Source organism: Liolophura sinensis, chromosome 1 (assembly GCF_032854445.1).
Source record: "Liolophura sinensis isolate JHLJ2023 chromosome 1, CUHK_Ljap_v2, whole genome shotgun sequence".
Classification (NCBI taxonomy): domain Eukaryota; kingdom Metazoa; phylum Mollusca; class Polyplacophora; order Chitonida; family Chitonidae; genus Liolophura; species Liolophura sinensis.
The window spans coordinates 63,645,970-63,672,908 of NC_088295.1; the positions used below are offsets into that span (position 1 = coordinate 63,645,970).

Below are 26,939 nucleotides of genomic sequence, written 5' to 3' on the forward strand. Positions count from 1 at the left end.
TCTTCTGAGTAATACACATCCGTATATGCACAATGCATCAACTGTATTGCTGTGTTAAGACGGCCAGTCAATCTTTCACCTGCAAGAAACAAAATGATCCAGTCAAACACCTTGTGTACTCATCTGTGTCTAACATATAAGAACCAGTAACATTAAACATCTCAACATGCTCAAACTTGTACTACAAACAATACTGTGTTCTGTAATCAAGCATTTCCTTCCTTCCTTCCTAATCCTACCGACTCTCTCTCTCTCCCTCCCTCCCTCTCTCTCTCTCTCTCTCTCTGCATGGGGGAGCGGGGGTGGGGGAATAAGCCTACAAGTACTTATGTTATTTACTGTCACTGGTATAGAGCCTAGGACCTACACAAACTTGAAATTTACTGACAACAAAAACAAAAGTCAAATCTCTGTCACAACTGGTTCCCGCCCCAGAATCATAAGAAAACAACATCAGCTGTTCAACTACAAGCACTTAAGTATACTACTACAGTCCGCCAAGTGAGGAATCACTGAAAAATCAGGTCTAATGCTCGTCCTCTTGACCAGCTGTTCACCAATGACAATCAAATTCTTTCTCCATAAGCAATACCTGCGTCATAAGCTGTACATTCCTACGGCGTCATTACTCCTACAGCCCACAGCCTGACATGCATTACACAAACACAATAACAATCTGACTCACCAACTGTTCATTGTGTTCCCGTCATTGCCGCCATAGCTTAACAGGAACTAAAATAATTAGACATTGCGCATGCCCGCATCTTCCTAGAATAACCTCTGCTGCAACGGGACACTATGGCGTCCCCTATTCCCGTACTTTCATGTATTGCAAGTTTGATGTCCACTCAAGTGTCTGACGACAGGGGTTTATACTGTGTCATTGCCAGAATTCCACTGTATCCGACGAAGAATTCACTCCATTTGATTTACGCACACTCTTGCAAAGAGCAAATAATGACACTGTGCATGCAGGCCTATATTTGGTCTCTTTACTTTGTTTAAAAATTGTTACTGTTTACTGAATGTCATGACAAATGAAGCAGAAATGGTGTATTTCTAGAAGAGTCATGGAACAAAAAATGACCGAATATTTTGTTAAACAATCCAAAAATTAATACAACAAACGTAAACAACAAGCGCAGATTCACAGTATAGCATAGAAACTATTACATTTAGAATGAATAATTATGGCTTAACGCCACATCCTTTAGTTGGGCCAAGGCATTGTAAATAAAAGTAATCTCTTGTAACTACAATTAGTTTACCGGTTCTATTTTGAAGTTACAAATTCAACTTGTAACTTCTAACTAAATGTCTCTAATAGCCACGACATCCCCCAAAAGCCGATGTCTTCTCACACTGGCCCTTGTTGTAAGCATATGCTGGTATCGTTTGACACATCGACAAACTACGCGACTGACAGACACGCAGTGTCACCTATAGAGTTGTTTGTTGCAGCCAAGAATGAAGTTTCTACATAACTCAATGTGTGTAACTTGAAGTGCTCCAGACTTCTTGTTTTATATTATAGCCTTTGTATGTCGTACGCTTACTGTCTCAATTTGCCCCCGCGTGGCTAAGTTACCATTTACTCCAACTTTTATGCCAAAGAGTTTGTGCTTTTCACTGCTTCATTAGACTTACCCAGTGTATAACCTGGGTAATAGAACAGATTGTTACATTAGTTTCAAGTTTAACGCAACCATGCATGCTTAATAAGAATATTTCATTTACATGTTAATTACCATAGTATTAGTTTACTAGATAGAGGATTTATTTATTTGAATAGTGTTTTAAACCGAACTCAAGAATGCTTTAGATGGAAGAAACCGGAGTGTCATGAGTAAACCTTGCACAAACTTTCCATGCCTACTGGACTGAATCAGTTCTGGTTACAGTGTACTTCACATGTGTACTACCCCCACTTCTCCTGCTTTGGTCCAGCCAAAGTTTGGACTGGCCTACAAGCTCGTGGACATTTTATATTGCCACCAACATCTGCAAAGGTCTGCAAACAGAGAGAGCAGGGGATCCACAAATTCCCCGTCCAAAGCCGGAATTGAATCCGCTTACGGTAGTTTCGCGTTAACTTTGAGCATGGGCGTAGAATAGATCCTGCCGCTATTCTCTGGGTACCAAGATGATTACAAGGTGCTTTGGAGATGAAATAAGTTAAAATTCAATACTACATGCGCCAATTGAATAGCCCAAAGCTGCTATAGTTAAGACGAAGTCGAGTCAGTTGAGGTTCCGGCAAACTTATTATTTATATTTTTGTTCATGCACTTCTGGGAAAAGCAAGAGCAAAATAATACACAAAGCTAGAACATTTTTATTTGCTCAAAAGAGCAGTAGTTCAAGTATCCACACCTGAACAAGATGTTTATTCTGATGCATGTTCATGTCAGCTGAGGTTCGAACATCAGATTGTCTAAAACTTTTCTCATTTATGTACTTCTGAGAAAACCATGCAAAATAACACACAAAACCCACAAAACTAAGAAATTTGAATATTTTTATTTGCTCAAAAGAGCAGGCATTCAAGCATCCACACCTGAACAAGATGTCTGTTCTGATGTAACTTTATGCCAAACGGATTGGAGACACAGTATATTTGACACGGTAAAATGATTACCTTCACAAACACACATACCGACAACTCTAAAACTTGACAAATATTATTAAATTGATCATCACATGGTTATCAGTTTCACTTAAAATAGCAGCTAATGAAACCATCAAGGTATAAATCTGTTGATACCTTCAAGCTGAAACAATCCATAGACACCAGTCAAATGTTTCACAACGAAGTTAAGCTGTTGTCAGCTGTTTTTGATTCAATGCACCTTTTGTATTCCAAATCATGAGATAAAACTTGTGGCCTACAACTCAAATTCGAAACTATGAATGGCAAAAAAATTATCATAAATTACACTACCTTTGTTCCATAAACTCAGATCTGTGCAATGGCTTAGTTAATGGGTCAGTATGAGCTGTAATGATATGAGTTGTGTGATATAGATAAAAACTTCTCTAATCAGCATATATCAATGTTGCATCTTAAAACTGTTCCCTACATTTAAATTTTAGCTTTCCCAAGAATTCATTGTCAAAAAAAAAAAAAAAAAAAAAAAAAAACGATAAAATATTAGAAATTTGAAATGTACAAGTAATTGTATATATACATATTACGAGAAAAATGTTTTTTTTTTTTTTGTTTCTGGCACATACTGATTATCAACAATGATGGAGCCCATCAACATTACTTCCAGAATTTCCAATCAACAACACAGTATAGAACTGTCTATTTATTTGCTTACTTTCGATTAAAAAACAAAACGTGGTCATGGTTAATACTAGGTTAACTTCCTGCACTTGCATGTTTTGGTCTGTGAAAGAAACACCACGAGTGGGAGAAACTCTCATCGCCTACCAAATAAAAAACAAAAATAAGAAAAGAACTTCCTGTAAAGTATTCCTCTAAAATTTTAGTTGACTGACCTTAAGACAGCTTCAGGAACCATGCTAATGAGCAACTGGAATCTGGACAATTCACAAATAGATAGTACTTTGTGATGTCGGAACTTCCGTGAAAAATGCTCAAGCTGTCCTAAATTTTGTGGTCAATTTACAATAATAATACATACTGCTGAATAACTACTTGCATGTACATGAACACAAAAATGTGATAATTTATTTGGGACTGACATTTTGAAATGTTGAATGAAAACCATGTACTTATTGCGTAGACTTCTAGCTTATTACAGGTGTGTGTTTTAACAGGCGTGTGACATTGCATTTAAGCTGTGTATCTCCTGGATCCCATTTAGCACAAGCACCAAGCGCATTTTCTATAGCCATGTGTATGTTTTCACTATGATGGTGCACACAATATGTCAGGCACAAGTTTAATACAACTAAATATGTCACTAAACAGACAATGCCCTTAGGAAACTGAATGCACCATAAGATTAAGGCTCAGCTAGAGTAATTATGTTGAACATGCAGCAAAATCAATTATTGTTGACCCCCCAAAAAAATTAGTAATAAAACAGGTGGGGAATAAATTCAATCAATTGTAAAATTAGAATTTCATTACTCTATACAACCATCAAAATACTCCAGCTACAACCGAATGTCAGAGGTAACAGTATATGGTGTGACCGGAAAGTATGTACACATGATCTCCATATACACAATATCAGGGACATATATTCAGTATGTACACCTTGCTTTTTGTCTTTTATCTATAGCCTTGTGGGTACTGTCCCTGTTGCCGGGGATAAGCTGCATAGCCACCCTGCCCTGGGCCACGGGAATAAGGGTTAGCTCCCCCTGGTCCAGGGGCCTGTCCCGGAGCTCCAGACTGTGGTGTATAGTTTCCTGCATACTGCTGCTGATGGCCCTGAAAACACAAGAAGTTGTATCATTGTCTGTGCTAAGATGACACAAAATCTGCAGCATGTGTACCAGTCGAGATATAGACAAAAGAGTCCCTAGAAAAAAGTCCCAAACAAACAGTCCGTGGACAAAAAGTCCATGGACAAACAGTCCCTAGACAAAAAGTCCCCAAACAAACAGTCCCTTGACAAAAATTCCATGGACAAAAAGTCCTCCTGTTACTGGAAGGGTGACAAAAAGTCCTCTTCATAACTAAAGCTTGTTTTCTTCACACATTTGAAGAAACTGAAACTTGTAAAAGAAGAAAAAGAGACTACTGTTGTTCTTGATATAAACTGAAGCAAACGTATTAAAAGCAAGAGCAAACACAAATGCAGCACAACTTTATAGCAACATTAATGCAAAGGAGTCCAGTTTGATTCTTCTCTTAATCCTCTTACCAGGTAATGGGGTAAGACAGATTAGCAGCTATAACAGTACATACTAAAAATGGAAACTGAGCAGTCAACTGAATTAGAACTGTCACTCATATATCAATGTTACTAATTATCAAAGAATAAATACTGAGGCAAGGGACTTCAATTCTTTGATTCTTCTTTTAATCCTCTACCTTAATCCACTGTCAGAACTCAGGCATGATTACCAGATAATGGGGTAAGAGGGATTAGGTGCTAATCTGTCTAAAACTTGTAAATCTGAACATGTAAAAAAAGGATGAAAGACATCAGTGTTGTTCTTGATGTAAGTTTATTAACATATATTAAAGATATATAGCACAAAAATGCAGCACGACTTTATAGAAAAGATTACCATTGTTCAGGATAAGTTTAATAAAACATGTTAAAGCTATAGCACAAAAATGCACAACTTCACAGCTATATTTATGAAACAAACTGTTGCAACTAAAAACAAATGTTGTGGCCAATCCCTTTGAGGAACTCTTCAATTGTCTTTTGTTCTGCTGCTATATCTGAACACAAGTTCTTCACTCTCTGCTGCATCTCTTTCGTCTTTCTTTGTACTCGTTGGCCGATGGCATCATTTTCAAGGTGAGCATATACAAGCGATGCATCTTTCCTGATGTTCTCAATTGCAGTGAATACAGATGGACGGGAATAGCCTACTAGCTCTTTAAAGGATCTGTTCCAGCTTTCACACAAGTTGTTCGTCCTGTCTCCGTCTCCAAATGTAGCATTACGCACATTCCATAGCTCTGGAGGAAAGGGTGGAGGAAGTCTTCTCAGGCGGAGAGGACCATTTCCGTTGGCAAGCCAACAAAAGGTACCGGTTACATAAGTGACATCAAAACCGTTGACTAAATCATCTAACCCATCAGGAATGTTGGCTTTCAGATAATCCATGCCCTCTGTTACGCGGTCTAGTGGCAGGAAAGCAAGTCCATTAAGCATCCCACAGAACCGTTTAACTGTTTGATCTTTCTTGTAACTGGTTGTAAGGCCTAAGCTCTGTAGTTTCTGCCAGGTACTTTGGTTGAGATGGAAAAGACATCCTTGACCTCTTACAAGGGGACCTATTTCAGTCTGGATTGCATTCATTGCAGCTTTTTCAAAGTCTGTAATTACTGACATTGGGTCCATGTCAATTCCAAGATTTGTAGCTTTGTCATGGATCGTCTACAAAAATTCCTCGTATACCTCTGGAGACTTTCCACACAGGAAGGCGTAAATGCAGCAGACTGCTGAATCAGCAAGGGGAGCGCGGATGATGTAAATCAGGTCAAATAGGGTTGGTGCAGTATCAAAAGTCCCATCCATGAACCATGTGTCAGATCGGCTAAGGAGACGAAGGCCATCTCCTGTGGCAAAGTCAATAATCCGATCTCTAGCCTCGGTTCCATTGTCATACATCAAGAAAGGTTTTTCACTTTCAAGTCAGTTGTTCCCGATCCCTTACAGGACAGAGCACTTTGCTTGGAACATTTCCAGCGAGTGGTGCTAGCACAGGTAGACTTCTTTGTGTACACATTGCCAAGATAGCACAACTTCTATCCACCTTTGTTGCTGCCAATAATCTGCATGATGTGGAACGACTAAATGCCTGATCATTTGACATTCGCTTTATATATATTGTATATGAGTGACAGATCTAACTCAGATGACAGCTTAGTTTTCCATTTTTAGTAAAGTCTACTGTTTTAAACAGATTAGCCGTAAATCCCTTTTAACCCATTATCTGGTAACCGTGCCTGAGTTCTGACAGAAGATTAATGTATTAAGGGAGGGGATTAGTTTTTATTCCTTGAAAAAATTGAAGTAAAGGGAATTATTTTCAATTCTTTCATTTATTCATGGATTTATAGTTTATAGTAATTTAAAGTGGCATTGTCACCCAGAAATTTAGAGAATTTGTCACTAAAACTGAAGCTGTGAAGTGGATTTCTTTGCATAAAGGTTGATAGAAAGCTGTGCCACATTTTTCTGCTATAGCTTTTAAAAAGTATGCTTTAGTTTATACCAAGAACAACAGTAATATCTTTTTCTACTTTCAAAAGTATCAGTTTGTTCAAATGTATAAGGAAAACAAGCTTTAGTTATGAAGAGGACTTTTTGTCCAACCTTCCAGTAACAGGAGGACTTTTTTGTCCACGGCTTTTTGTCCTACAACCCTACCAGTCACAGTGCTAACTATGTTATTACATGTATAATCAAAAAACTTTGAGACATTGCAATGAATTCAACAGCAATTTTTGACAAACAAATTGGTATGCAAACCTTGTAACATAAATTGTGAGCATAAAAATAGCATGTCTGTTCTGAACTTTACAGAACGGATAATTTTCTTCAACTATGCTTGAGGCAAATTAATATTAGTTTATATGATCGTTGGTTAATGTCATACTCAAGAGTTTCTCACATAAACAATGGTGGGTCAGTTTTATGGGTGGAAGAAACCAAAGTGCACAGTGAAAAACTACCAATCTTTGTGAAGTTAATGACTAACTTTCTTACATCTGACGTACAGATGTGCACATGATCACAGGTGGAAGTGTCATCCAATCAAAGTAATACAACACAATTAGCCACAAGAGCAACGACAACCACTTGTTCTCAACCAGGCCCGACAAGCAGTAAGAGCAGGGGCAGAAACTACACTCTTGAATCCTATACCTGAGCCTGAAAGCCTTGCTGGTATGCTTGACCCTGCTGAGTTGTCGTCTGCCCCTGGTTGTACCCATAGCCTGCTTGGGATGCTGGGGCAGGGAAACCTTGCTGTCCGGTTGGAGGGTAAGGTTGTGAAGTCGGAGGCTGGGCTGCAGGGCTGTAGCCTGACTGCTGTGGGGCTCCTCCCTGGGTGGTGGCATGCTGGCCATACTGGGATGGATAGCCTGCCTGGTAACCTGAAACAGGTGAATATCAACATCAATAATGGTGTATTAAGGGACATTTGGGACACATTTAAAGAAAAGTATTCACATATAAATTTATAATATCTGTGAAGTGTTTATGCTGCCATATTCCATGTATTGCATTCATCACCACATCATATCAAAATACAGGACAAATAATACCAATCTTAAGACAACCTGAACAAACATTGTTTCAATAACAATTATATGATCAACATATGAAGAACTGCGAATTCATTAGATCTGCATTAACGCTGATAAAAAATTATCTGAACTATGGTTTAAGTACTTTTCAACTCCTGTGATAGAACTTTGATTTATGGGTGAAGGAAACTGTGCAAAAGCTTAGGAAAACCACTAACCCTCAACATGTAGTAGACAAACCTCTTGATATAAAACCACAGCTGTGCTGGGTTTGAACACCCAACCATGTTAGTCAAATTGATGGTGAAAGTTTTACTATATTATAAAGTTTAAGGCGTGTCTACTGCTGTCAGAGAATTCTGTTGACAGTTACTCGTCCGACATGTACATGTAATTTTTCAATGATGTCAAACCACTCAAGACTTAAGGGAGGCACATATACAATGTTCTATACCAGTATCTCAGAGTCATAATGCCATACTCAACATCTGTCATGTATACAGAGGCAGTCATTTGGTATGTAACTGACAAACTTTCACATGTGACACAGAGAATTTCACCTGCAGAATGAACTTCATGTAAGGCCATGCACCTTAAGAGCCTATGACAGCAGTGGAAAGGGGGAATCTTCAGCATTCTCCCCAAATTGTCACTGAACTAACGTCTGCCCCACCCCATTCTCGTAATGACTTCAAGAAACGTTTTATCCACTTGCTCTTGTCATTATCACAAGCTGCCACAGACTTCCACTTAACACTCAAATTGCCAAACTGTAAAGCAATATAATAGTTTGTCAAGAAGGTAGTTTCAAACCATAAGATGTGAATGATAATAGGAACAGAAACAACAATACCTAAGCTTTGCAAAATCAATTAGATGAACATCCAACATACCTGGTTGGCCAGGGGCTCCATATCCAGGATGGCCTTGAGCAGCCAAACCCTGTTGTTGTGGTGCTGCTTGTGTGGTCTGAGTCGGAGTCTGCTGCTGCTGCGATTGGTAGGGCTGAGCAGGCTGAGGAGGAGCACCAGGCTGTGTCTGTTGGACTGGCACGCCAGGCTGTGCCTGTTGTTGTTGTTGTTGCTGCTGTAACTGTTGTTGTTGTAGCTGTTGTTGTCTGTATGCTGATGAGCCAGCACTGGATATGCTGTCTGGTGTGCCTGCTCTGTCTTGCAACTCTGATGACGATGCTGAAACGGGAAAAGAACAACATGATTGCTTATAAGGATATATAAAAATACATAAGTCTGTATAGGTCTATTTCCATCATACGTAGATGCTTCTTTAATGACAAAGTCAAAAAATACAAATAAATCAAAATAATAAATCTTAATCAAGTTAAGAACACTCACTTCTTTTACTATTTACAGTTATAAGAAATCCTAAAATCTCACAATGTCTGTACAGAACATTTTTTGGTGAATGGTGAATCAGGCTTCCATATTACAGTCAGCCATGGTCCTGGAATTAGTTCTCCTATATTAACTGCATATGACAGAGTTTTTTCACACTAGTCATTTCTGTATGATCATGCATGGTATTCAGTTGTATGAGTAGTGGTAACAAAGACAAGGCATTCAGAGAATACCGGTAGTTCGTATGATTTGAGCAGTGTATAATGTTAAAGTCATGTGATATGTTTGAATATAGACATTTAAACCAAAATAAAGCACTTTGAATGATTGACACTGTCCTACACAAGTATTATTCTCTAATTAGATAGTCCTAAGATCTTGCCATTTAATCAACAAGAAAGGCCAAAATTATAATATTGTCACAACTATAGACTGCTTATTGTATGAGTAAGGGTTGCTGAGCAGTGACTTTGCATGTTATGGAGTTGTAAATCATTGTGTAGGTAAAAGAAACTGTGGAGAGTTTGTGCACAAATTTACCGCAGAGGTCTTTGACATGAATTTGGCGATATGTGTACTATGGGAGGCCAGTTGCCTGCGAATGGTTGAGGAAGAATGTTGAGCTATGAGGTACAAAACTACCTTGGTTTTTGATATACAAATCATTACTGACAATTGGCTATCTGTGTACTATGGGTGGCCACTGAAACTCTATGATTGGCCAAAAACTTTAACCAAACTGGACACTGCAACCACCATCGACAGCGTCTGATCTCCCTCTCACGCACTTGGCTAGCTTATACAGAATAATAAAGCATGGCTCATTCAAACTGACTTACCATCATTAGCTATTCCGAATGAAGACATCACTTTACTCTGAGTCTCCTCAACAGATCTTTGGGCAGATAATGGGTCGAACTCTTTGCTGTGAGCTACATTTGCCTGTTTTGGGACACTGGCCTTGACAGGGAGGTGACGTGGGCTTTCAACAGCCTGACCTGGTGGGCCATTCATTTCTGCAGTGACATATACATCAATTATGTGAGTCGATCAACTAGGATAGTACATTGATCAAGTTAGAAAATTGATAAGATGACCGTGCCCACCATGTAACATCTTCAAAAGGCTGATCACATCAACTGGATGAATACATCATTAGCCATGTGAGTACTTTAGCTAGGTGTGTAATCAGACAGGTAAGTACATTAACTAGCTGTGTACATCAGCCCCGTGAGTATATTGACTAGCTTTGTGCATCAACCAGGTGAGTACATTGACTAGGTTTGTGCATCAGCCAGGTGAGTACATTGATTACCTGTGTGCATCAGTCAGGTGAGTACATAAACTAGCTGTGTGCATCAGCCAGATGAGTAAATTGACCAGCTGTGTCCATCAACTAAGTGAGTACATCTGCTAGGTGTGTGCATTAACCAGCTGAGTACATTGACTACCTGTGTGCATGAGCCAGGTGATTACATGGACTAGCTGTGTGCATCAGCCAGGTGAGTACATTGACTAGGTTTGTGCATCAGCCACGTGAGTACATACACCAGGTGTGTGCATTAACCATGTGACCACATTGCAGCCAAGTGAGTGCTTCAGTCAGGTGGGTACATCAGCCAGGTGAGTACCTGCTACATCAGTCAGGTGAATACATAAGCCAAATGAGTGCATCAGCCAGGTGAGTGCATCAGCTAAGTGTGTGCATCAATCATGTGTGTGCCTCAGCCCAGCGAGTACATCAACCAGGTGAAGTATATCAACTAGATAAGTACATAAGCCAGATGAGTATATTAACCAGTGAACACATCAAGTAGGTGAGTATCTCTTATTGTTCACCCAAATTTCAAGCAAAGCTTTCATGGCAGAGTTTTCTTTTAAAATTTTTTTACACTTTTAATGATTAGGTTAAGACAACACTTTTCAATATTGCAAACTGATAATCTGTGCATATGGCAGTTATTGTTACAGGGATTTCAGGGTATCAGTCAACTGAAGTGTGAAGACCTGCCTAGAAAGCTTACAACGTAGCTAGAGCATCAGTATAGACTAACCCAAACTCAGCAACATAAGCAATTGCTCTTCACATCACTTTTACAAAATATCTATAAAAGGACATTTCAAAACTGCTGTAAAGAAAAAAAAAACAAAAAAACATTTGACCTTGCAACACCATGAATGTATACGAGAAACTAATTTGAACAGTGCACCCACATGAAGGTATCTAAATTCCCTTGGAATATTATCCTTACTTGTCCAAATAAATAAAGGTTTCGATCAACATCAGCAGCTGGCATAACAAAACACAAGTTATGAGGTCATTATATCACTGAACCGAAAATACAGCCAATAAGTGCCTTACCATTGACAGGTGATACCTCTGCAGTACTAGTAACGCTCTGGGGAGGCTCTAACCTGTCCAGTACCCTGTTCACAGTGTCCCGTAACCGCCGTAACTCCTGCTTGATGTACTTCACTTCATCATGCTCCAGGGGCTTTGGCAATCCATTTACTACAAATGAAAAAATCACAGAGGCTGACTTGTTCAGTTTGTGTCTTAGTTCATGAAATGATTACTTCAGTTTTTGGAAACTTCATCGCAGAGTTATTTTCAAAAAGCGCACTAGTTTCTATATATAACTACCGCAGTGGCCAACTCGGACCACACAAGCATCGCCTTACTAGTGACATGCAAATACACATATAAGACTATCAGTCCATGGAAAAAGTATTGCCCTGAACCTGTTCTGGATGATTTACTACAAAACTGAGTACTTTAACATAGCAATTGTAATGGTCAATGTTTCTTCCAAGTAATTCTTTGTTGTCTTCTTTAGCCAATATCACTGGCTGACCAATAAATAAAATCTGGAATGAATATATGAATGCTTGGGGTTTAATGTTGTAACAGAACTTACCAATTTTTCAGTGATATAACGAGGAGTCTCTATGTGTGCGTACATATACGATGTCTTTTTGTGACTGAGTGAGTCCATGTTGCCACCCAAGTTTCATGCTGAAGACACCACACATGACACCCCACCCAGTCACACTGTGCTGACACTGGGTCAACCAGTCCTGTTTCCTTTCTCTAACCTTGAAGTCTTGAGAGACATGCGATGAGCAACAAGCACCATTTTTAAAGCCTTTGGCATGACCCGACCTAGGTTTGATCCAGTAAAATCTGGAAATTATTTATTTGAGGCTGGTGGCCGGCATTATGGTGGGAGGAAACCAGGCAGAGTCCGAAGGAATCTCACGACCATCAGCAGGTTGTTGACAAACCTTCCCACATAAGGCTGGGGAGGAAGCCAGCATTAGCTGGACTTGAAATCATAGGCACTGCAAGGCAGGAGTTTATAGAACCCATGTCATTTTCTGAGCGAAACTGAGTTTTTCTTTCAGCTGGAATTGAGATTTTTTTTCTTTTGACCAACCGTTTGAGATAATAAAATTGAACATTTTTGTACTTTACCACCTTTCACTGATTAAAGTAATTATTACTGCCTATATATGACCCAAGCTGACCTCTGACTGATACTGCAAACTGATAATCCGTGTGTATGGCAGTTATTGTAACATGGATTTCAGGGTATCAGTCAACTGAAGTGTTAAGACCAGCCCAGAAAGCTTACAACGCAGCTAGAGCATCAGTATAGACTAATCCAAACTCAGCAACATAAGCAATTGCTCTTCACATCACTTTTACAAAATATCTATAAAAGGACATTTCAAAACTGCTGTAAAGAAAAAAAAAACAAAAAAACATTTGACCTTGCAACACCATGAATTTATACGAGAAACTAATTTGAACAGTGCACCCACATGAAGGTATCTAAATTCCCTTGGAATATTATCCTTACTCGTCCAAATAAATAAAGGTTTCGATCAACATCAGCAGTTGAAAACAAAGTCTGATTTGACTTATTGACAGGGTACTAGTCACATGAAATTTACCGTGAAAATCTGATAATGGTAAGAAGAAAATTAAGAGACCCACAAATACTGAATTACTCCATGGAGTATTAGGCATAATGATCTTTATATAGCAATGCTTCATATTTAGAGAGATAAAATAAACTGCTACTTCATGTATCAATGGATTGTCACTTTTTCCATGACGAATACGGCTGGGTCTCAGCGGCCTGAAGTCTTGTCTTTGAATAAAAACGTCTCCGTGTCTTTGAATAAAAACATGCTTTTATATCGAATTGATGTTGCTAGTTCATGTTCAGATCTGACAAAGAACGTTTTAATTTTGCTGCTATAAGCCATTTATCAAACTTCAGAGTCTGAAAACGAAACCTCAAGACAAACTGCCTTCTTGCCATGAAAGGAGCTGAAGATATTAGTGCCACCTGACGTCAGGGGGAGGAAACCAGCGCGACTGGCTGCGCTCACATAGACACTCAAAAACAGAACGATTGGAATGCCGAAGTAGGTCAAATTAATCGTACAGATCAATTTGGCAAAGACCAACGAAGCCTCTCAATGTGTTATGTTTAATTTCATACCCTCGGCTTCCAAAAATTACCTTCTTAAATCTAATCTGTGAAGATGTCTGTAGAAGGGAGATAACTCGTAATGCGAATAGGTAGATTTGCGTAAGTTTAGAATGTTTAATCTGAGTTTATGAAAAATTTTGAATATTTCTCTCAAAAAACAACCTCAGATTGAATAAATATAACAAGTTATTGGCTCGCTTTTTACAAACCCCTGCCACTGTAAAGGTGAGAGCCTTAAAATGAACCAGATATACTGGCATCCATTTTATCCACATGCATCAAATGGCACAGCTTAGCTGCTACATGTTTGTGGAAAATAATGTAACATAACTTGTTTCGCATATCAAAAAGGAAATTTAGTGCAGTGACAACAATGCTACTTACCAAATAGTGTAATTTTCAAAATTCTGCTGCACTGTATAGCATAGGATAAATCTGAGCTGTCAAATATTGTTATCAGATCTCCATCTACAAACAAATTCAATTATCACATGTTACTGACATTGATTTATTTATTTGCTTGGTGTTTTACGCCGTACTCAAGAATATTTCACTTACACGACGGTGACCAGTATTACGGCGAGAGGAAACTGGGCAAATCCCAGAGGAAATCCATGAGTATCAGCAGGTTACTGACAGACTGATGTATCAGCTAGAGTGGTCATTACTAACCCCAGCCACATTATAAAGTCTTCAAGAAAAGTCCAAATCACGTTTTAAAACTGAATTTACTCTATGAATTCATACAGAGACAAAGGCTACATTACTCACAGTAATACATTTTCTATCATAAATAATGAAAACTTCCAAAAGTTCACAAAAACTGGAAAACAATATTATTTAATGGAATGTACAGGATTATACAATGTAGGAATTAAAAATAAACACCTAAGGTTTCTTTTTCTCCTTTCCAAAATGTATTAAATAATCAAATATCTATCCTTTTTTTAGGTACTTTCCTTTTTCATCGTGACCTTGATGGAAATAAGTAAAATTAGCAGAAACACTGCAATTTAAATAAATAATGTTGTCAGTGGTCCATTAGAATCCAACTGTCTGTGTTCTTTAACATTCAAAACTTCAACTATCAGTGTTGCTAAACACAACTGTCACCCCTTGGCCACTCGGACAGGTAGCAATCAACACAACAGCAAATGGCAATCTACCATCCATGGTGAGGGAGAAAGTATGATTTAGACAACATCCAGTTGTGCAAATTTACTGATGTGGTGAGTGCCACTTACTACCAACACATAACCTTTCATCATTTTGATTATTAAAATAGCATGTACTTTCAATTATACACCAGTGAATGTTTTTCCATGGATTTCTCAGCTACTTCACTTGCTTCAGTAAGATTTAGAAGTTGATATGATACTACAGTATGCAAGCACCTGTTTCATTCACGTTGCTGTCACCATCTTGACACTAGCTTACACACAGATCTATTGACTGACCCCATTATTAATGGGGTCATTGTGCATACACTGATCCTCAAAACGTGCCCCAGCTTTACATCTATTTTTCTAACATAATTTTGTATGTTTAAAATCTGAGGCATCCATTTCTTATTTCACTTGTCTGATTGGTCTTTTTCATGTCATACTCATTCATTTTAGAGCACAATTAGTCTCAAGCCATAGTATCTCAGCCAGAATGATGAAGTAAAAGCACTTCACTATAAAATGAACATGACTTATATATGAATCTGAACTATAGAGACCACCCATCCTCAAGTCCTTACACTTGAAAAAACACATAAACTTTTACACTGTTACATGATATCATCCAAACAGCTAACCACATCTGAATTAGGACTAACCTTCATCCTTATACTTAATGGTGATATCATCTGTGCTGTTGAGCTTGCCTCTGTACACTCTCTGCATCATGAGAACCAGCTCATCATAGGTGATGTCTTCATTATGGATAGGGATACGGCGGATGTCCTCTCCTAACTGCACCTTGATGATCAGTTTGCCCGACAAGTCAAGCTGGGGGTCGTAGCTGCTCATCCTCGCAAGTTTTTGTTGCCTGTAAATAAAAACAAGACTGGCTGGCAATACAGAGTTTAAGGCAAAGAATGGCTCATGAAATATTTTGACAATCCTATCTATAGCTGTCTCCAGAAACCTGCGGATGGTCATGGGTTTCCCTCAGGCTCTGCCCGGTTTCCTCCCACTATAATGCTGGCTGCTGTCATATAAGTGAAATATTCTTGAATACAGCGTATAACACCAATCAAATAAATAAATAAATATAATTGTCTCCTTGATCAGCAAACATACATATTAAGGTAACACATAATATGACGGATGCCCCATGTATATGTAGCCAGCAGGCCTGGAGAATATGCAGTCTATACATCTGGTAGATATCGTATGTGTATTAGGTCTAGAAGTCTGGCACCACAGGCCTGGTGGAGAAAGACCTGTCATGCCTGTAGTCATGGGAAATGAATCCTGTCTCATGGATATGTAGCATACTGGTTTGGTACACCACATATAGGTCTGGTGGATATACAATACAGGTCTGGAGGATGTACAATGCTGGTCTGGAGGATGTACAATGCAGGTCTGGTGGATGTACAATGCAGGTCTGGTGGATGTACAATACAGATCTGGTGGATGTACAGGTCTAATGGATGTACAATATAGGTCTGGTGGATATGCAATACAGATCTGGTGGATATACAATACAGGTCTGGTGGATGTACAATACAGGTCCGGTGGATGTACAATACAGGTCTGATAAATTTACAATACAGGTCTGGTGGATATACAGGTCTGGAGGATGTACTATACAGGTCTGGTGGATGTACAGGTCTGATGGATGTACAATACAGGTCTGGTGGATGTACAATACAGGTCTGATAAATATACAATACAAGTCTGATGGATGTACAATAAAGGGCTGTTGGATATACAATACAGGTCTGGTGGATATACAATACAGGTCTGGTGGATAAACAATACAGGTCTGGTGGATGTACAATACAGGTCTGGTGGATGTACAATACAGGTCTAATGGATATACAATACAGGTCTGGTGGATATACAACACAGGTCTGGTGGATGTACAATACAGGTCTGGTGGATATAGACATGTAGTCTCAGTAGCATACAGGTCTTGTGGATGTAGATATGTACAAGTCTTGTTGACATATATCATAAATGCCAGGCATCGCTGATATTAACACACCATTTTGTCTGATAGAAATCATTATGTAACATACAGGATGATGAATCATGGTAGATGTATTACATACCTGGAGGATAATCACATAGCATAATCACATGTAAAACAACACAGATTTAGTTGAATACTAATAAATTACTAATAACCTGGACTACATGTATCTTGAATTTGACAACACTACCACTAATTCAATGACCAGACCATTTACACATGAAGAGATGCAATACATTACCAGTTAACTGTGGTGGTCATACTTCTGATTCAGTAGAAGAAAAACCTGTTTATGAAAGAACTATCCTTTACCATGTAATGACTGTGACCTACAGCTACTGTGTTATGGCCTGCACACTACAGCAGGTGGGGTAGAGTTAGGTATGTACATTCAGGCTGCAATATTCAGGTCAGCTGATACAGGCTCTGACACAAGTCTGACTGACAATCACGGGGGTATCTGTGACAAATCAAATAAATTATTAATGGTAAGTATGCACCACTTGAAAAATTACAAATGCATACAAGGTACTTTGCCTTACTCATACCTATGGCTTTGGTGTTAATCCACACAGCCAGTCACATATTAAGAGCCACACCCACTATCCAGTCAGAATAATACTAAATGAATACTGTTTTCAAAGTTTAGAAGACAACAATGTGAAAGCGGGTTTCAAAGGGAGTCCTGGCACTAAAAAGACTTTCATATGTGAACTACAATGTATAATGAATTCCTGTTCAGTTGCCTATAAATAGAACTACTTCATGTTCTGGCAGGACTACAAGCACTTTTGTTTCCCAAAGCAACATATATAAAACTCAGAAGTTATACAGGTAAGGACAGCCAGTACATGCCATTCAGAAATTCTTTTGCATAACTGCAGCCATAAAAGGAGTCTTGATTAGAACATTTAGTCACAAGTACCTCTAGGGGTATCAGTGTATGTGGGCTGATCAGATAACTCTGAAGGTTCATTACTATTCCACAGGGACTACTTCAATCTGCTGTTTGAACCTGGGAGAAAAACCTTGCCATTTCAGTGCCTGCAAGAATCTGTCCTAAAAAATAATTAGCCTTGGAGACATCAATCAAGAGTAAGTTTTTGACAAGAGTTTTATCTTTTTCATGTTTTTACAGCTCCTGTTAAGCACTTACCAAAATTAAGCTGTTCCAAACAGCAACAGAAATGCCCGTCCTTAAACTCAGAATGAGTTGTTGAATAGACCTCATATACATATGCTTTCAGATATATTTATCTGATTGATTTGATTGGTATAAAACGCCCTTCTCACAGATTTTTCACTAATACATGTATGAAGGCGCTCAGGTTTATTGGTGCCTCACAGGCCTCCTGACTAATCAACGAGAGTTGCATCTGAACACGTGACCTTGTTGATCATGTGCCTGATCATCCATCAAGATATGTGATGAGATCATGCTAACAAGACTGATGTGTGTATGTATATACATGCTGAGGATCCAGCTCACAATAGGCATGGCCCTGGTTTAATGACCATCACATATTTATTTTTTCAACCAATGACCAGACAGATTACTTGATGGACAAAAACAAGCTCTGTCTTGATAAACCCACCATATCTTACATACAGTAGTACCCCTTTAACCTCCAGACATAAAGCCATAATTTTCATGCAATATGGCCCGCTAACGCACAAGACAACAGATATCCATGAATATTAACTTTAAACATAATAATTAATAATCTAGCTGGAACATAAAAGAAACCGTCTGGTAAAAACAAAATTTCTCATGGCTCAGTGGAAATTAATGACATGTTGTGAAACTAAGCTGCTTTGCAGTCCAATGTATCATTTATAGAGGATATTTCACAATGAAAGTTAAATGTCACATATTTTTCAAGTGAAGTGGAAATGATAGCGCACCATCGCAAGACGCAAAGAGTCTAGTTGTGTGACAGTCATGTAAAAGTTGACTAAACTTGTACTATACCATCATTCTGCTGAACCTGGATTGGAACATCACAAAACAAAATGTAGCTTATTTAACATCATGGCATCTGGGTGTGAAATATCAAATGTAATAACAAAAGTGATATCTGAGTGAAATAAAACATTCATCAATGAAGGAAATCCTCATATTTCACATTTATATAGATAATAATTGATTGATGTTTTAGGCCATATTCAAGAATACTTCACTTAACATTATGATGGGAGGAAACCAGGCTCTGGAAAAGTCTTGATTGTTACACGTAGCATATCTGAAAGTTTTGCACTTATTCAATGGTAGTTAGTATTGTAAGTAGTATTGTAAGTTGAAACCAGACTGTCCAGGGTGAACCCATGGCCTTTGGCACTCTACCAACTTTCCCACGTGCAATTTCCATTTTGGCAGTCAGTTATCTGGAAGGAGGAAACCAGAGAGTGTGAGGTAAACCAACAACCTTTGGTAGTTAATGATCAACTTTCCTACATATGATGTAAATTTATACACACCACACAAATTGCAGAATGGACCTAACAGGGTTCTTTAATCGAATGATAAAACACTGAGGCAGGTAAATATCTGAAAATATCTGAAACTAAATGTTTAATTTAAAGTGAAAGACAGCACCTGACTAAAGTTTATATCCACTGAAAGACTACCATTCAAAGTATTTTAAACTGGTATTAAATATTTTTTTTCAATCCAGTGAAAGTTTAGTGAAACTTCGTCCTGACACAACTACAGCCTGTCTCCATTATCGGCAGCAAGGTGATGTCATGTGCCCTCTTGTTCTCTAATGTTTTTCCTGTATAACAGTCCACGCAGTAGCCTATGGTAAATCAAAGTTGTGAATTTCTGCTATGAAGGACCAAGTGATAAATAGCTTTCTTGGAAATTGGACATAATGGAAGGATATATTTTTCCACTGCTTGAACTGTTCAAACAGCAGGCCTACTATATCGTTTATACAGTTTACAAGTAACTTGCAGTTGGTATTCCTGGTTCAGGTCGTAGCTGCCGGAGAGACTGTGCTGGGGATTTTGAAGGTATTCAATGTTTACAAAATTATAATAGGAGTGTTGTACAACTGGATTCATGCTCAAATCTGACACAAATGGAGATAAATCTAAGCACCACTGAGGCCAATTGACTGATGCTGGATTTTATGCTTCAATTTGGTAGTGGTGGCTTCTAAGATGAGAGCAGTGCTGATCTAGTTATCGCGATGTCAGAGAAAGCAACTCGGCTTCAACAGGGTGTTTCAATGACTTTACTGTATTTTAATTTTTGTAAAAGAAAAGAGAAAACATACAAACAGCCTTTCAATCTAAGCAGACCTAAGGTCCACGGGGGAGATGAATACGGTTTGGGCCAAGATGATATGCTACCGTCCGACATAATTTGTTTAATATGACACAGCTTGTAAATCAACTGATTTTACGTATGTGGTGGTCCCTAAATGATATACATGTAGACCTGTCTCACTACACTATGTGAAATAGCCCTTCAGCTACACATAAATAAGTCCTTGTAAACGATGCCAAAATGGTGTCTATGCAGTAGTTATCATATGTCATTCCATGGGTAAAGGGAAAGGGTAAAGACTACAACACTGCTTATACCATGCAAACTGACAGCAGCATGATTAACTGAATAAAATTCTCAAGATGTCTGCCCCGATTCACACCAGCCATTTGTGCAGTATTGTCATTTTGTTCTACATGTCATTCAGTGAAATCCAAATAAAATAATGAAGTTGGGTACATTATAGAAAGCTTGACTATCCTGCTTTCGATAACAATATGTTTTACCCAGGTGCTGTCTCGTCCTTTCATTGAATTAGCTAGTGGAAGACCAGTTGTCCTCAACCACCTCAACAAACTTCAAGATGTGCAAATGATTGTGGCTAACCACTTATTGCCACCAACAAGGCCTTCCAAAAGCAAACACGGGGGGAATCCACGAATTTCCTCTTCAAGGTTAGGATTGAACTCACACCTCATGTGTCCTGGCGATTGCAAGAACTAAACACGGTCAAAAGAACTATTCTTAGTCCACATGTCCTACAAAAAGAACCACTTGGTCATAGCCCGGTCATGTGAATAAGTATGTTATGACTCCAGGGCAATAATTTCATTTCAACTTCTGTCTAAAAATAGATTGTGGGGTAATGGTAATATGTCAAACCTTTGGCTCGTCTTCACCGGCAGCGATGGACAAAACTCCATTCAGTTTAGGCAGATGCCATCCTCTTAAGATATTATCGGAGGAAGATAATGAGATTATCTTATCTAAAGCCATATTTGCACAGTTATTCGAGTCAAGAAATAAAGTGTGTCTTGTGTAAATGTCACCGATTTGGTAGCGGTACGCACTAATACCGGCGACAAATGAACCACAAACACCAAGCTTCAATAACCATGTATTCTCCCCCTATATGAGCAAATTAAACCCAACAATCAAAACATCAGTTTCTTATCTTTTTTAGAGCTTACCCAAGATGATTTCTAAAACGCTTTTACTGACTGATAGCCGTTTTATCCCGGATAGCTCAGTCACGTCTACACCAAATAGGCAAATTTTACTGTCTGAGTTGGCGATATGCCCCCTACAACACGAAGAATAACATCATTAACAATTGTTTTTGTTTTAAACTATATCAATAATTCGAACTTTACTAAATACGATCTTTCGTATGATTAAGGTAGTGATAGTATAAACTTTTTTGTTCATCAGAAAAGTATGAAATACCGACTAATATGATTTTAAATATTTAAGGGGGAGATAATTCAAAAAGCTTCACTATTTTTACAACGCACATTTACCTCCCATTAGTTACTATCACCGTTGCAAACAGTGGTGTCAAAATCAAAACCAAAGTTCGTCAATAGAATTGCAACATCGACAGAATAATTACTGCATGCGCCAAACGTAAGTAATCACCGAAACGTTATTTTTGTATATGTTTCAATACCTGGATATTCGTTACTTCCCTATATAACAACGTTGGTCCAAGTGTCCGGGCTTACAAAATGCGTCGATAGTGATAAGAAGTCGAAAATTTAATTCAGGGGCAGCCATGACTACTGGCATATGTTCCACTTTTGGCCACACTAGAACTCCTTCAGAAGATATCAAGTAATTACAGTTTTGAAGAACTAATTCATATCGACCAATTCCACTCAGCACACATTATTTGTGAATGGCATTTGATTGTTTACACTATATTATGTAGAACTCTGTTTGTACAGGCTAAATAAATGTGAGTTGATGAGTTTGATCTATAGTGTTACCCGGTAGCTGTTATCACAAGTGAGCCAACATAAATATAGAGATTGTGGTTGAGCCTCGCTATAGTCACATGCGTGACGTCAAGTTTTCAGTGGGTGCAGATAAAACACCTTTGAATGGAATTAAGCCATTCTGGCGGCTCGAAGCATGGTTTTTTTTGCAAAATAATACAATGGAAGAGAGCAACCAAAATTAAAGACTGAAAACGACAGCCAATTCGTCGAATGCTCATCTTTCCTTGCACATATCAAACTTCCAAACAGTGGGCGACCGGAGACTGGATATTTCTTCAGGCCTAGTTGCCGAAAGCCTAGTATACCGGTATATAATTAAAGAACGTTTCCCGAATCTACATTTAGTGAGATTGCATCTTCCTGTGTCCTGGGTATTCGGCAGGATGTTTCATTGCCGGCAGCACAAGAAAAAAACATCTTATAGTTGCATTCAGTTAGAATATGCCTTTCTTAATACATCCAAGCGACGGTCAACTTTAGATATAAGGTCCAAACAACAAAGGACAAATTGTATTAAAAGAGCACAAAACTAATGTATTTTCGACCTTGATGGGACTCGAACCCACAATCTTCGGCTCCGGAGGCCGACGCCTTATCCATTAGGCCACAAGGCCGGTGACGATCATTTTTATATACTTCCACGGGGTGGATTCATAACAATAATTGTAACAGTATTACCATAAACCCTGTGGGTTTGACATAACGTTTATTGATTGGTGTTTAACGCTCTTCTGGAGAACGGGCAGTTATATGACGGCCGTCAGGCTTATTAGAGGGAGAAGCAAGAGTAAAAAGTCATTCTTCGCCATGTAAACCTGGCAAATGTCTTAACTTTAATAGAGCCGTTGTCGACACAGAAAAAAGCTAGACAAAACAAGCTGCCTCGTTTTTCAAAAGCATGGTACCAAGTTCACCAAGATCGCAATTAAATCGCAATCGCAATTAAATGACTGAAATCTAATCCGTGACTACCATGCAAGTAGTTTTGCTCAAATATGTGCGTTATAAACGCAATTCCCTATATTTTTTTCCCACAATTTAGTTCTCATCAGTTGATTCTTACGTCCTTCCTGTGTTTCTTACTATGCTGTACGCGCCGTCGGATAGGTGAAATATGCTTCAGTAAGGCGTCAAACACCAATAAATAAATAAATAAAACTATGCTATACTTGTAAGCCACGTGCCTCGCGTCACTGTCAGACACCTATGTTTTGATGTTTATCCCAAAGAGTAAAGACTTTCACCACTGCTGCTTATGAATGTTATTAAAGTTATATATCCAAATGGCTTCAAATAATGACTTGGCCCACAAGTTAATCAGATCGGATGGCAGGTGCTTTGTGTCGTAATCAAAAGCTTCATCCATGCTTAAGCTGCCCCAAAGCATCGACGTAATTAATATTAAAAGCTGCTTTGTTGACACAACGCTGTTACATTTGTTTGATATGGAAGGATTCATTGTGTGTGGTTGATCTGACAATCTCGGTGTCCCCATGACGTCACGTCTGAAGATGTCGTAAGTCAGTGTTAACACCTATAGGTCTTGGCGCAAGTCGCTGTCAGAGACCTGTGGCTTGATGTTTGTCATAAAGAGTAAACACTTTCGTTACTCGACCTCTGCTGCTTATGTATAAATAGGCAAACTAGACAAATCTCCAGTGGAACTTGAACGAGAAAACAGGCTGTCTCAAGAGTCACAGTGGAACATGATTGTGACGCAGGTCTTGAAACTTTGGCTTTTAACTCATCGGCAAATGACGGGTATGACTGACTTCAACCCGATTTGAATTGCCTATTTATACATAGACAACGACGCGGGCCACGCCCTATGGGTGTTAACACAGGCTTACAAAATCTTCAGGTGTGCCGTCATGGAGACACCCAGTTTGTAAGATCAACCACACACAACGAATTCTGCCATATTAAACAAATGTAACAGCGTTTTTTTTTGGTGTTTTATGCCGTACTCAAGAATATTTCACTTATACGACGGCGGCCAGCATTATGGTGGGTGGAAACCGGGCACAGCCCGGTGGAATCCCACGACCATCTGCAGGTTGCTGTCAGACCTTCCCACTTACGGCCGGAGAGGAAGAGAGCATGTGCTGGACTTGAACTCACAGCGACCGCATTGATGAGAGGCTCCTGGGTCATTACGCTGCGCTAGCGCGCTAACCGACTGAGCCACGGAGGCCCCGTCAACAAAGTAGCTTTTAATATTAATTACGTCATGGCTTTGGGCCAGCATCAGATGGATGAAGCTTTTGATTACGACACAAAGCACCTGCCATCCGATGTGAATTAACCTGTGGGACAGGTCATTATTTGAAGTCATTTGGATATATAACTTTAATGACATTCATAAGCAGCAGAGTGGCTAAAGGCTTTACTCTTTGGGATGAACATCAAAACACAGGTATCTGACAGTGACGCGAGCCACGTGGCTTACACGTACAGCATAGTTTTATTTATTTATTATTTTATTGATTTATTTATTTATTGGTGTTTGACGCCTGTTTGTCTGAAGCATATTTCACTTATTCGACGGCGCGTACCGCATAGTAAGATACACAATACACAACAAAGACGCAAGAATTGACACATGAAAATTGAAGTGTGGAAAAATATAGGTAATTGCGTTTCTAACGCACACTTTTGAATGAAATAAACTACTTAAATGGTAGTCAGGGATTGGATTTCAGTCATTTAGTTGCAGTCTCGGAAAACTTGGTATAATGCCTTTGACAAACGACGACGCGTGTTATTGTCTAGCTGTTGCTGTGTCGACAGCGGCTCTATCAAAGGCAAGATATTTGCAGGTTTACCTAACAAAGATTGATATTTTACTTTCGCTTCCCCCACTAATAAGCCTGAAGGCCGTCATATAACTGCCCTTTCTCCAGTGCAGCGTTAAACACCTATCAAATATACGTTATGTCAAACCGCCATGGTTTGTGGTAATACTGTTACAATTATTGTTATGTACCGCCTTGTGGTAGTAGTTCAGCTTGATTACCACCGTCCTCGTGGCCTCATGGATATAGCCTCGGGATCCCGAGCGGAAGATTGTGGGTTCGAGTCCCATCAAGGTTTAAAATAAATTAGTTTTGTGCTCTTTTAATACAATTTGTCCTTTGTTGTTTGGACCTTATATCTAAAGTTGACCGTCGCTTGGATGTATTAAGAAAGGCCTATTCTAACTGAATGCAGTTGTATAAGACGGTTTTGTATAGTAGGATTCCTCCAAATATATGCCTGAAAAAGTATCCAGCCTCTGGCCGACCATTTTTAATTGTTCTAATCCATTTTTCGTTTTGGTAGTTATGGAGGTATGACATATTCAAGTACAGAGTGCCGTCAGGCGCGGTGGGAGAGGGAAGGTGTTTTTCAGATATAGGGACGGGTCATTATTTGAAGCCATTTCGATATATAACCTTAAAGACATTTATAAACAACAGAGGTCGAGCGGCGAAAGTCTTTACTCTTTGGGATAAACATCAAAACACAGGTGTCTGACAGTGACGCGAGCCACGTGGCTTACACATACAGCATTGTTTCATTTATTTATTTATTTGATTTACATATTTTTTTTATTGGTGTTTTTCGCCTTACTGAAGCATATTTCACTTATCCGACGGCGCGTACCGCATAGTAAGATACTCAAAACACAACAAAGACGTAACAATTGACACATGAAAATTAAAGTGTGGGAAAATATAGGGAATTGCGTTTTTTAAAGAAAGAAACCACTTAAATGGTAGTCACGGATTGAATTTCAGTCATTTAATTGCCATCTCGGTGAACTTGGTATCATGCCTTTGACAAAGAAGGTCACTGGTTTTTGTCTAGCTGTTTCTGTATCGACAGCGGCTCTATTATAGTTAAGACATTGGCCAGGTTTACATGGCGAAGAATGACTTTTTACTCTTGCTCCCCACTCATACTCCTGACGGCCGTCATATAACTGCCCGCTCTGCAGAACAGCGTTAAACACCAATCAATAAACGTTATGTCAAATTCACAGAGTTTATGGTAATACTTTTTCAGGCATATACTTGGAGAAATCCAACTATACAAAACCGTCTTATACAGCTGCATTCAGTTAGAATAGGCCTTTCTTTTTTTTTTTTTTTTGGAAAATTGTTGAATTTATTTCCAGATTGTCATAACATACACAAGATATAACAATACAGGCTGTCACAAACTTTTGAAATCACAAGGCAGTCTTAATTAAAATAAAATATCACAGAAAAGATGACTAGAATAGGCCTTTCTTAATACATCCAAGCAACGGTCAACTTTAGATATAAGGTCCAAACAACAAAGGACAAATTGTATTAAAAGAGCACAAAACTAATTTATTTTCGACCTTGATGGGACTCGAACCCACAATCTTCGGCTCCGGAGGCCGACGCCTTATCCATTAGGCCACAAGGCCGGTGACAACCATTTTTATCTACTTCCACGGGGTGGATTCATAACAATAATTGTAACAGTATTACCATAACCCCTGTGGGTTTGACATAACGTCTATTGATTGGTGTTTAACGCTGTTCTGGAGAATGGGCAGTTATTTGAGGGCCGTCAGGCGTATTAGTGGGGGAGCGAGAATAAAAAGTCATTCTTCGCCATGTAAACCTGGCAAATGTCTTAACTTTAATAGAGCCGTTGTCGACAAAGAAACAGCCAGAGAAAAACAAA

General features: G+C 38.8%; 1 protein-coding gene and 2 non-coding genes across 3 annotated transcripts; all 3 read right to left on the minus strand.

Moving 5' to 3' along the window:
- Nucleotides 1–3,664: 3,664 nt before the first annotated feature.
- LOC135481830 (protein TFG-like) lies at nt 3,665–17,277 on the minus strand. Its single transcript, XM_064761555.1, has 8 exons — nt 17,206–17,277; nt 15,598–15,809; nt 14,160–14,243; nt 11,633–11,782; nt 10,110–10,286; nt 8,809–9,105; nt 7,533–7,762; nt 3,665–4,408 (listed from the first exon to the last, which is right to left on the minus strand). The coding sequence occupies exons 1-8, from the start codon at nt 17,223–17,225 to the stop codon at nt 4,247–4,249; spliced, it is 1,332 nt and encodes a 443-aa protein (XP_064617625.1). The 5' UTR covers nt 17,226–17,277; the 3' UTR covers nt 3,665–4,246.
- A 5,502-nt stretch (nt 17,278–22,779) lies between these two features.
- Nucleotides 22,780–22,852, minus strand: Trnar-ccg (transfer RNA arginine (anticodon CCG)). The gene has a single exon. It is a non-coding gene; the product is annotated as a tRNA-Arg (tRNA).
- Nucleotides 22,853–26,603: 3,751 nt separating this feature from the next.
- Trnar-ccg (transfer RNA arginine (anticodon CCG)) lies at nt 26,604–26,676 on the minus strand. Its single transcript has one exon. It is a non-coding gene; the product is annotated as a tRNA-Arg (tRNA).
- Nucleotides 26,677–26,939: the final 263 nt, after the last annotated feature.